Source organism: Mchenga conophoros, linkage group LG9 (genome assembly GCF_057382185.1).
Source record: "Mchenga conophoros isolate Kocher_MC1m ecotype Shallow Benthic linkage group LG9, M_conophoros_male_GT1.1, whole genome shotgun sequence".
In the NCBI taxonomy this organism is placed as follows: domain Eukaryota; kingdom Metazoa; phylum Chordata; class Actinopteri; order Cichliformes; family Cichlidae; genus Mchenga; species Mchenga conophoros.
In genome coordinates, this window is record NC_140534.1 from 14,057,245 (window position 1) to 14,069,662 (window position 12,418).

General features: G+C 40.6%; 1 protein-coding gene across 1 annotated transcript in view; it reads left to right on the top strand.

Annotated features, from left to right (window-relative positions):
* The window catches only part of LOC146567002 (gamma-aminobutyric acid receptor subunit rho-3-like), a 34,656-nt gene extending 22,565 nt beyond the window's left edge, over positions 1–12,091 (top strand). The window contains exons 3-10 of the mRNA XM_085286564.1: positions 2,841–2,908; positions 4,293–4,516; positions 5,602–5,684; positions 5,845–5,982; positions 6,374–6,526; positions 7,505–7,566; positions 8,217–8,348; positions 9,490–12,091. Coding sequence (XP_085142690.1) covers positions 2,841–2,908; positions 4,293–4,516; positions 5,602–5,684; positions 5,845–5,982; positions 6,374–6,526; positions 7,505–7,566; positions 8,217–8,348; positions 9,490–9,792 — 1,163 coding nt within the window. The 3' untranslated portion in view covers positions 9,793–12,091. The remainder of the gene's footprint in view (positions 1–2,840; positions 2,909–4,292; positions 4,517–5,601; positions 5,685–5,844; positions 5,983–6,373; positions 6,527–7,504; positions 7,567–8,216; positions 8,349–9,489) is intronic.
* Positions 12,092–12,418: the final 327 nt, after the last annotated feature.

Sequence of the window (12,418 nt, forward strand, 5' to 3'; positions counted from 1 at the left end):
CTGCTTCCAGCCTATAGTTATACGAATGTAAGTATGGCAGGACTTTGAAAACAATAAAGTGGATGATAGTCTTCTTCATTTAAAACTCTACTACTGTATATGTAGCTTGACTCATACTGAAGCTTTTAAATCGTGAATTATGGAGCCTTATTCATGTCAAGAAAACACTACCCACACTAACATTCCACCCACTCCAGTCACAGTGCAACAGCAGAAATGGAAAGTTCACATATTTTGAGCAGTTTTGCTTGAAAACAGCTGTTTTCTATACCGTAACCTAGATGTCCTAAGACATTCCCATTTAATCTAAATTGGCCCGGATTAAATAAAGACATCTAAGAATGGCAACACACGCTAACAGGCTGAAAGAGTGGTCGGAGCTGGTTTTCCTTCTGTGCATTCTCCTCGTTGTTAACCTTTTAACATTACCTCCAAATGAATGGAAACATTTTTCTCCAGCAGAACGGCAGTGAAATCATTGTTGTTGCTTGTGGTCGGCGCAGGAATGAGCTGTTTTGTCTGCAGGTCGCAGCTGTGGATATATCCTAAAATTAACAGTATAGAATTCCAAAGGAGAGCACGGCCACTAGGCACTGTTATGGGATGGACAAACTTTTTTCCTAAACTTTGTCATGATTGCTTTGTGGAGCAAACAGTGAGCGAGTAACCATAATTTAAGTGCTGCTTTTTATGATCATTGGTAGGTCGCAGAGCCCTCCAGCTATGTGTGTTCTGCTTGTTTATGTGCGTTCAGCCTTTTTAGGAGCCGTTAAACAATCTGCTGATGAGGAAGATGGGGTGGGGCGGGAGAGATGAAGACAGATGTCAATGGCTGCACAGGTGAGTTGGTGCCAAAGACAAAGGATGTCACAACACAAAATGAGGTTTCCAGGTCAGGACGGGTGATTGGATTAAAGCAATAAACGAGAAGTGACTGATCCTGATATGCTGTTAAATTATTATCGGTTTTTATTCTATCCCATCTCACTGTAGGACATCAAACAGACACTAATATCTTTTCAGGCAGGCTTCCGGTGCTGTTAAAAAAGCCTCTGCCTTAAACATACCAGTACTGAGCCCACATTAAAAATAGTATTTTTATTGTTATCACAGGATAGTTTTCTATTCTTTTTTTCCTTTAACTGTGAAGGCATGTGGATTTCTATGAGCTGTGTTTCTGTTTGCACTCCACTGTGTGTATTATGTGTTTCACTAAGTGAGAAACTTAAAAAAAATTTCAGTTGACAAATTAGATCCGAGATTCCAGGATCGTCTGTTGCTGTCGTATGACAGTATGGTCCAGCCCTGCAATAACTGCATGGATTCGTCCAACTTTATTGCTTAGAATTTTTTGTTGACAGTTATATTACATTTGTCTTTATTGCAATTTGATAATGTCAATTAAAGCTGCAAGCAGCGATTAAAGGGCCCTTGCACCTTGGTGCATGCAAACATGGGTGTGTTGCAGTCGAGGCATTTCCTGCATTCGTGTGGATGTTTTACACCCTGGATTCTGACTGACAGCAGCACAAACTAGTTCCTTATCAATTCCTGTGCGCATTATCTGGCATTCAGGAACCACTAATCATGTGTCATTGATGGAACGCACAATAAATAATTGTGTTTATTGCCAAATGTTGTTTTTCTTTTGCCTCCCAGTGGTGATACAACTGTGGCACCTAGATGTCTCCAATCTGAGGTTTCTATCAAAAATGTTCAGTCTGTCCTAAACTTGACAATCTACCTTTGAGTTATGAGATGATTTGTCAAATGATAGAAATACAACTTGCTGGCAAGAACATGCTTCAACAAAACCACAGCTCATATTCATCTGATTAAATCTGTGGGTGGAGTTTGTGTCCTGGGTTTGTGGGTTTGTGCCTGAAAACAGCAAAACTGTCCTGGGTGTTGATTCAAACCCAGGACTTTCACAGCCTTTCTGTGGGGAGTTTGCATGTTCTTCCTTTGCTTCCTCACACGGATCAAAGACATGCCTCTTAGATGTGGATCCTAAATTCTGTTACAGCCCGAGGCCTTTCGTGGTGTGTGTGTGTGTGTGTGTGTGTGTGTGTGTGTGTGTGTATGCGTGCGTGTTTGTGTTTTGATGCAGGAGACTGCAGGAAGTGCCAGTGTTTTGCGAGGCTAGTTAAATGTTGGTTTTGTGACTCTCTTCTTTGTTGCAGCCAACAGGCTGGTTGTAACTTGACTGTTGATGGTGTAAGTAGCTTGGAAAGGAAAGCGTCTGGACTTCTCTAATTTTCTTGAAGACTCTTCACCTCTCATCCGAGAAGCTTCTTCAGTTCTAAGAGCAAATGGTGGAGAGTCCCAGATTTTAAGCCCTTTGGGAGTGTCCTTCTCAGAAGCTTCTCAGATGAGAGGTGAAACATCTTTAAGAAAATTAAAGAAGTCCAGATGCTTTTCTTTCCAAGCTCCTTAGACTACAACAAAACTGGATGACTGAGAACCTTCACTGACATGTTTGGCTGTTGATGGTTGTTAACCCTGGAGTAGACGATGATGAGGGTCCAGGGTGTGTCTTATCCAGTGACAGCTGGGATAGGCTCCAGAAAACCTTAAATTAAATGGGTGGTGCTTTAGAATCATTCTGTCACACCCACTTGCGAAACCCATGAAATATGACCCATGTGTCGAGTCTAAGTTTATAACTTTTTACGGTTTACACCATTCACACACCCCACTCACACACAGAATTGTGACACCCATAAAATATGTGCAGAGGTTGAGCTGCACAGTTCTGACTGAGTTTCTTTACTAGCACTGATAAATAATTTATGAGTTAATGGCATTAAAATGAAATACTTTCCATGCCTTTGCTTTAGGTGCGCCCATCCCCGTAGGCATTGATGTGCAGGTGGAGAGCATCGACAGCATCTCAGAGGTCAACATGGTGAGGATTTTTAATGGCATGTCACAGAGGAAAGGACCCAAATGCAAGATGTCACAATAAAAGTCCAAAAATCAAAAATAGGAAAGACAAGAAATAGCAAGATCCATACATGAAAGGTAGGGTTTTGAAGGAAGGCGAATAAAAACAGCTAGATAACCTGATTTAGGAAAGTGGCAAATAAATCCAATAGAGAAAAAAGGAAGCCCGGGAAGTGAGAGGATAACTGAACACAGGAGATACTAATTGGACCAGTAATCAGAAAGGGAGTGTGACTAACAGGAATGAAGGAAGGTCACAAGTAAATAATCATAAAAGAGGCTGCCTAAATATATTCCTGAAAATGTTGGTTAAATGTCTTAATACAATAGTTTTTACACTGTAAAATAAATAAACAGATTAGTAGATTAAATAAACTATTGGGGTGTTTAACAGAGGTTTGCAGAATCAGGGCCAAACAGCTGGCGCTGTTCTTAAAAAGGCCTCAAACCATTTGTGTCAAATGCTGAATGGAGCCTGTGGCCCAGATATGGCCTAAAAAGAATCCAGTCAGACCTGCTGGACTGCTCTGCACACAAAGAGGGCTTAAATTATGAACTTTTCACTGTATTTTAGATCAACAGGCTTTATGCTGCCAACAGTGCCTCAATAATTTACACATTTACTAAACAGGCAAACACTTCCTGCTTTTGTCTCTCCTCCCAGGATCCCTCTGGGGTTGCATCAGGAGGGCCATCCAGGATAAATATATATATATACATATATATCTGCCAAATTAATCACATAGATCTAACCAGTGTGTCAACCTCTTTGTGCATTGTGCTGCAAATCATTAAGAATTTATTGCTTTTTAGAGTTTGGTATTAAAAGCGCTGCCAGACCACAGCTAAATAAGATCATATAAGTCATTCTGATGAGCCAAAAACAATGTTCCTAAGACAAATTACACCAAAAGCTGTCATATTTTTCCCTTCTTTCATAACCTTTCAGTAAAAATAAAATCATGTAGACAAACTGAACTAAAGAGATTCCTTAAACTGTAGTTTTATGACTTTATAGTTTTATGACTTTATAGTTTTACTGACGTCACTGTTTGTCAGTTGACTCTCTGGCTCTTGATCCCTCAAGTGGCCAGCTTTGAAGTCAGCGCCATGTCTAACTTAAAAGTTCTTCCAGCCAAGAGAGATGAATGAGAACAGGACGGTGCTGCAATGACAGCCTGATCTAAAACAATGGAAGTGTTGACACCAGGTTCAGGCTCTGCCTGGAACCACATTTTCTGAGCCCCCAGATCTCCCATGAATTCAAACTTGCTTGAAAAACATGAATAAAAATTAAAGAAACATAAGAAGTATATGTTTCTCTGGTGTGTGTCTGCCGTCTGTAGGACTTCACCATGACTCTGTACCTGCGTCACTACTGGAAGGACGAGAGGCTGGCGTTCCCGTCTAGAAACAACCAGAGCAGGACTTTTGACTCCCGGCTGGTGAAGAAGATCTGGGTTCCCGACGTCTTCTTCGTCCACTCCAAACGTTCCTTCATCCACGACACCACCATGGAGAACATCATGCTGCGGGTTTACCCTGATGGAAAAATCCTCTACAGCGTCAGGTAGAGGGCAGGTGTTCAGGTGGATGCAGAAGTGTTAAGCTGCAGAGAAGACGATGAAATCCTCTGAAGCTTAGTGCAGCCAATGTTTACTTTATTAAATATATGTGGTGTCAGGAAAACATTGATTTATTAGGGTTTTTTTCATATAATAAAATAAGTAAGTAAAGCATCCCATCTTACACTGTGCATGTCTGTAGCATCCCTTATGAACCAAGCGTCCCTTAAACTATTCCGAAGTCTCACTGATGGTTTATAAGATGACCAGGAATTTCATTAGGTGCACCTGTTCTACTGCTCATTGACCTAGACATCTGATCAGCCAATGACGTGACAGTAACAGTGACATGGCAACCTGCTGAAGTTCAAACTGAGCATCAAAATGAGGAAGAACGGTATTTAAGTGGCTTTAAATGTGACATGAATGTGAATGTGAAGGTGATTGTCTGCAGAAGACAACACATGCTTGAAGCCGATGGGCTACAGCAGAAGAGAACCCGATCAGCTGCCACTCTGCTCAGCTCTGCCCAACGGGAAACTCAGGCTACAATTCACAGACAATAGGAAAAATGTGGCTGGTCTGAGAAGTCTCAATTTCTGATGCAACATTCGAAAACGACATAAATGTACAGATCATTCCATCTCCACAATGACCACATCTCTATGCATGGGATGTGTTAGAGCAGGAGATCTGATCACGGATCTGCAGCCAGCTAATTTGCAGGAACGGCGGGAAGCTACCGTGTCAACAGCTTCACACAATTGGACCAAAATCTCTGAGGAACAAATTTCTGCCACGAATTACATTATTTTCTGAAAAAAGGAGGTCTGGTATTAAGCAAAGTGTAACTATCTGAACTATCTGGTGAGTGTGTATCAGATGTGACAAACTGACAAAACAGAAATTGTTGCAGCTAGGAAAAAAAAGCTTCTAGATTCCTGCTTTAATCTTTGTTTCCCTGCCCTATTTTCACTTTTCTGACTCTACTTTGGTTTGCTTGAGTTTCTAGGGAGTAAACTGTAAGAACGAACAGTCAAGGACAGTTGCAGGGGAAGCTGTTTTATATCTGTGTGTGTGGGTGTTTCAGGGTCACTGTGACGGCTCTCTGCTCGATGGACTTCAGCAGCTTCCCTTTGGACACACAGAACTGCTCGCTGGAGTTGGAGAGCTGTAAGACGCATTCAGTATATACACACACAATAATAAAAACTTCACATTCTTTAATCATAAAGTAACACATAAATGAAAGGTGGATAATGTCAGCTGACCTCAGTTCTTGTCTTTCTTCTGTTTTCCATCTCCCTTTGTTTCTAATTGTTTCTCACTGTAGACGCGTATAACGAGAATGACCTGATGCTTTACTGGAAGAATGGCAACGACTCTCTGAGGACGGATGAAATCGTATTGTCACAGTTCTTCATTGAGCATTTCCAAGCCTCCAGTGGCCTGGCTTTCTACAGCAGCACCGGTGTGTATAGCACAGGTTGTGTACCTGTAGCATCTGCGGGTACTCACGTTTAGAGACAAAACACAAGTCAGATCATTATGCTCTAAAGCAGGGTCTCAAACTCCAGTCCTCAGAGACCAGTGTCCTGAAACTTTTCCATGTGTCCCTACTGCAACACAGCTGAATACAATTAGTAGGTCATCAGTAAGATTGTGTCATAAAATAATGGAAGTGGGAGCAGATCATATTCAGTAGTCACAAACATATGGACACGTCTGTCTCTTTACTTGTAGATATATTCTTTTAGATTAGAGTGCTTTTAGAGACTTTGGGATGAACAGGAACTCCAACCTTATCATCAAGTGTCACAGTTTGCTGAAAAGACTGAAGTTTTTCTGTCTCTCTTTGTCAGGCTGGTACAACCGTCTCTTCATAACCTTCATCCTGCGGAGGCACATCTTCTTCTTCATGCTGCAGACGTACTTCCCCACCATGCTGATGGTCGTCCTCTCCTGGGTCTCCTTCTGGATCGATAGACGGGCTGTTCCTGCAAGAGTGTCTCTGGGTATCATTCATTAAGCAAATCCTAAGTACAACCACCTCAAATCCCAGTCTTTCTGCTCTCTCCTGGCTCTTTAACCACATTTAAAGAGGCACATTAAACCTGTAAATAGTGCTGTTTCGTTCTGTTCCTTTATTGGGGTGAAGCCTAATGACTTCAGTGATGCTCTAACATTTTATTTTACACCATCATTGATCTATTTTATCCTACACTGCAAGACAAATGATACTGCCAGGATAACATTTATATGAATCTAAAACCTACTGCATCAATATCAATTTGACACAGTTGATGGATATTTTTGATATTTATTTGTATTTTTCATCACATCTTATACAGAGTTATATAAACCACAGAAGACAGAAAAACCGGGTCAAGTTGAAGCAAGTGTATTTAGTTTGTTCTGAGTCAAAGTTGCAATATTAACAGGTGGAGTGCTAAGTTGATGCTAGCAAGCTCCATCTATAAACTGTGTGAGTGAGATACCTGTTAATTTGAGCTAACAGACCAATTAAAAACTAGGATTTCACATCCTCAGACTGAAGAACAAACATCATGGATGCTCTGTACTTCACAGCAACATGACGAACACAATCACAGTCCACAGGTTCACTTCAATGACTCCAGCTGGTGGAGCCAAGGCTCAGCAGACGGTTACCACCTTACACCTCTGTGTGTCAGCACACCTGCTCATCAAAGTTATAACAGTAAATGGATGGGTTCCAAAGAAATGTCACCCTCTGAAGAGTTGCTGTAATCACGTGTATCTAAAGCCTTTAACGTGGCAGTCTGTGCAGGAGGATTCATTTTGAAGCCAGCCTCAATGCAAATTTAAAGAACTGCAGTTTTTGGCTTCTTGGTGTCTACACTCATGTCCAAAAACAAAACAAGAACAGCCAGTCTTCACCAAACATCACACGTTATTTGAAAGAATTTGAATGTCATATGTGAAGTCTGTCTGTGTTTTCTCGTCCCCTGCAGGTATAACCACAGTGCTCACCATGTCCACCATCATCACAGGAGTGTCCGCCTCGATGCCTCAGGTAACAGCTGTTTGTGAGAGTTCAGCAGGCCTATGTTGGCTCTGGGTGACCAAAACAGATGATCAGAAAGGAATTTAACAGCATATCAATGCCAATGTCAAATTTCTTTTAAATGTTTTGCATTTGCAGTATTTTTATTTACCTTATGTGAAGCGAAATAGCCCAAAAGATCCTTCTTTGACTTAAACTGAACAAACTTAATCGTGGAGGAAAAGTGCAAAGATCAGGATCATATTTGGGAACTGAAAGTTTCATAATTTGTATAAACACAATGCCGTTTGCTATTTGCCATAATGCCATTTCCTAAATATGTGATAAAACCAACAAAAATGTGTTATGAATTAATTTACAATATATACATTTTGCAGCTTATCTTTAATATTGATAAAACTAGAATTATGCAAAATGAGGAGCTGGGATGGCAATTTTGTCACTTTTTTCTATTTTGTAACTAAAGTAGGAGGATATACCATTGACTGTACATTGCTTTGTTTTTGTTTTTAGGCTTTTTTATAAAGTCTGTTGAAACCCCATTTTAAAAATGGCAACAAAGGAAAAAAATAAGGTTAAAATATAAATAGATAAATGACAAAGGGGTGAACCATATTAAATGTGGCCCTGTATATGTGAAAACGTGCGATGCTTTCCAGGTGTCGTACGTGAAAGCGGTGGACATCTACCTGTGGACCAGCTTCCTGTTTGTCTTCCTGTCTGTGATTGAATATGCAGCTGTGAACTACTGCACCACTCTGGAGGAGATGAGGAAGATGAAGAGGGGGAAGGTCAGCACAGGGGGGAAGGGGGATTATTACTGTGCAAAGAGCGAGGCAACATTTTGCTTAATGTCTCACTCTAGTGGCCAATCAGGGCCATTACATGTGCTGCACAGAACCCTCCAGCTGCCTCTTGGATCTTTACTAAGATTTACTCAAACTTTGAAATTTTCGTGCAAAGCGTGAGAGCCTTTTTGGAGCCAGAGTATCGATTCAATTCAATTTTATTCATACAGCGCCAAATCACAACAGTTGCCTCAAGATGCTTTATATTGTAAGGTAGACCCTACAATGATACATAGAGAAAGACCCAGCAATCATAAGACCCTCTTTGGGCAAGCAGTTTAGCAACAGTGGGAAGGGAAAAACTCCCTTTTAATTGGAAGTAACCATTGGCTGCAACCTTCCCTTTCATGTGTGTGAAAAGTCAGTCATTGAGTCAATAGGTTTCAAGCAAAGTGGCCTCTCAAAGCATTAACAAAGTACTTCAGAATGTGGAGCAGAGTTTAAGGTGGAGCATATTTTTAAACAGCTGAAATCACTACTTTATTATTTGAGTTGTTTTAATCATAAATATCAAAAATTCAACCTAGCTTTTAAAATATGAAAATCTCCAGCCGTTACTTTCTTCAGGAGGTTTTGAACTGTTGAAGGACTCAAGAGAAAAAGAATCGTCCTGGTGAAACACTGACACCTTGTGGCAAAAGCAAGCATTACGTTTTGCAAAAATATCTTTAAAATGTCAAAAGTAGTTAAAAAGAAACTGCAGTCAGGTGAACATTTCCTGTCATTTCAAAACATCCACAAGTTTTAAACTGCTTTGTGGTGTTATTACCTTTTTTTAGTAAGTATCCGACATAATCAATTCATGTTGGAATTTAGATTTCTGTGTAAATCTGAAACAAACTAAGTGTCCACTGATGCATTAAAACGGCACATGTTTGATCACCACTCAAATCTGATTTAGAGAAATGATTAAAACGTTTGTCTTTGCCACAAAATGGAATTTTTAAGAGATGTCCCCCTTTTATTTATATATTACCTCTTTGCTTTTAAAGATTAATCCTCGGATTGTAATTCAAGATTTTTGAGTGCCGGGTCTCTGTCGGTGAAATCTCCACCTGCTCGTTTCCTTTCTTTGCCTTTAAAGATCCCATCCACCTTCAACGCCAGTCAAGCAATGGCCTTTGACGGGTGTTTCCACGACAACGATATTGAGCTGACTACATTCCCCCGTCTGGCACCCACCTTGACCTCTGACCCTCTGACATCGCCAACCCAAAGCTCAGACATGCGCCCCACGGAGGGGACTCGGCTTCGCCGGCAGCGGTCTGTACGTGAAAACGTGGACCTGCTGGTCAACAACAGCTACATGATCGACTCGTACTCTAGACTGGCCTTCCCTCTGTCCTACCTGCTCTTCAACACCATCTACTGGAGCATGTACTCCTGATCCAGAACCAAATACTCTACAAATTGAGTCTGAGTGCGGCAGAGGAGATTCCTCATCTCGACAGAGGTCCAAAGAGACTTCACTGGAATGGCGCTCGGTTAGAGGGGCCTCAGCTACATCCAGCTGATGTTCTTTGCTGAAGAGCTGAGATACAAACCCTCGAGGACCCTCAGCCTGAGTACGAACTCTGTAATTGTGCATTTATCTCATCAGAAGGGCTTCAAATCCTGAGAGTCAGACTTTTTCTGTTTGGACGATTTGTACATGTGTCTTTTCTTTTTTGTGCGTCATCGTAAAGGTCATATCAATATCTGCTATTGATATATGATATCTTTATCGATTTCTTTAGCTACAAGATATTAAATTAGACATAAACAGCGTGACTGCGTGCTTCTTAAAATATCAGAACATCTGCACATGTTTGAAAAGTGTAATTTGATGTGTTTCTTGATTAATTTCTCTCTTGTTCGCAGTGTTGGAGTGTACGGGCAGAAATATTTAGCTGGATGCATTTTTATTTGAGAAAAAAATATGGCTTATTACATATTTGCGTTAACAAGAAAATATTGTTAGGTACAACAGGTGGTGGTTGGGTAAAACAAGCAGTATAGTGTAAAGGGTTAAAAGTTGTATTTTGTTAACTTGTCCTAAACAATAAAACAGAAGTTTTATGTAAAGTTGTCAAAAGATCGATTTACGGGTTCTGCAAAAACTTGGTATTATGGTTGTACCTGGAAAAAAAATACATGAACTATACTAAAATTTTGAGTTTTAGTGTTTGAGCGTGCAGTACGTCTTCTTCCTTAAGGGCCACCTCAGCAAGTCATCTGTCTCATATCATCCTCCACTGTTGCAGCAACCATGTCCTTCACCACATACATGACTCTTCTCTGCAGTCTTCCTCTTGTCCTCCTGCCTCGCCGCTCCAGCCTCCACATCCAATTTACACAAGGCCACAAGCCAGTATATGCATAGTGGAGATTCCAAGCTGATGATAATGGAAAGGCATCTGTTGATATATTATACTCTATAGCTATATTAATCTGGGGCATCCATAAACTGGCAGCCCATTTTGAAATCTGAAAAATGTCTACAGCCCACCTAACCCCTCAAACTCTACTTTGGCGTGATCTGACCTCGTGTTCCACACCATAACATATGCATTGTACAAAACGTTTGTGAAATTAACAGTAAAATTGTGTAAAATCTTGACATCAAAAAAGTGTAAATAGAAAAACAAAGAAAATGTTTAATTTACATCAATATTTTCTAAATAATCCATTTACTTCTATAAAATAATGAACCATACAAAACTGTTAATTTTACAGTAAGAATATGTTTTAAAAATCGTGTCCTTGCTGTCGTAACATGACAAAAAACTGTTTTTCTACATGATAAAGAGATGCTGCTAGTAAATAAAAGAAATATGTCAGCACGAGTCTTTAGGCTTAACCTGTAGTAAATAAATGTAAAAAATGACAGAAACTCAGTCATGTCTGAGATATTTGACCTTATTATTGACAACAAGTTTACTATCTGACGGTTTATGGTCTTAGATGCCTGTCCTCCATGGTTCTACAAATCATGACCGCCCTCTTCCAGCACCGTGTCTGACCTCATGTTCAACACCATAACATATGTGATTATCTCCTTTTTTTTCTTTGTCTGAATTGTTTTGATTTTCTGACAGTTTGCTTGTTGAGGTTGTCATTAAGAGCCTTACTTGGGAGCTGACAGCCAACTGCTCTGTAAAAATTACAGGTTTGTGTATATAAGATCAAAACAAAATAAAAATAAACAAATAAAAGAGATTTTAAAAAAGAAACAGCATATATTATAGCATAGGTGTCGAACTCCAGGCCTCGAGGGCCGATGTCCTGCAGGTTTTAGATGTGTCCTTGATCCAACACAGCTGATTTAAATGACTAAATTACCTCTTCAACATGTCTTGAAGTTCTCCAGAAGCCTGGTAATGAACTGATCATTTGATTCAGGTGTGTTGACCCAGGGTTAGATCTAAAACCTGCAGGACACCGGCCCTCGAGGCCTGGAGTTTGACACCCCTGCATTATAGGAACACTGATGCAGAGATAAAATCGAAAAATAAAGAGGATTAAAAATGAAAAGCTATTTTTGACTTTTAAGGTTAAATATAAAAGGCAAATTTAAATTGCACAATAGAAACATTTTTTAAAGGGTTTTGTGTTTGTGTATTTGTTAGTTTACATTTCCCCCTATCCTCGCCCTTATCAGAACCAACTAAAACGTGAAATGATAGCCTAACCCAGACCTTCCCAAAGTGTGGGGCCGCCCCCCTAGGGGAGGGGAGGGGGGCGCAGAGCCATGGCAGGGGGGGGGGGCGCAGTGTGAAAAGAAAAACCAACGCTTGGACACTGGTAGCACGGGGCGCCCGCCAGGGGCGGAGCGTGGGGGTGGCTTACTGGGCTTAAGCCCGGGTTGTTTTGTCAGAAGCCCGGGGTCTTTTGGAGTGTAATTTTTTCATAGTTAGATGCCTGGCTGACAACTGTATAAAACAAAAAGTACACACAATATTCGAAGCACATAGTGCACACTGTGGGAATTTACGACTGTGCGTGAATCCCCCCTGATATTGGTATGATCCGAG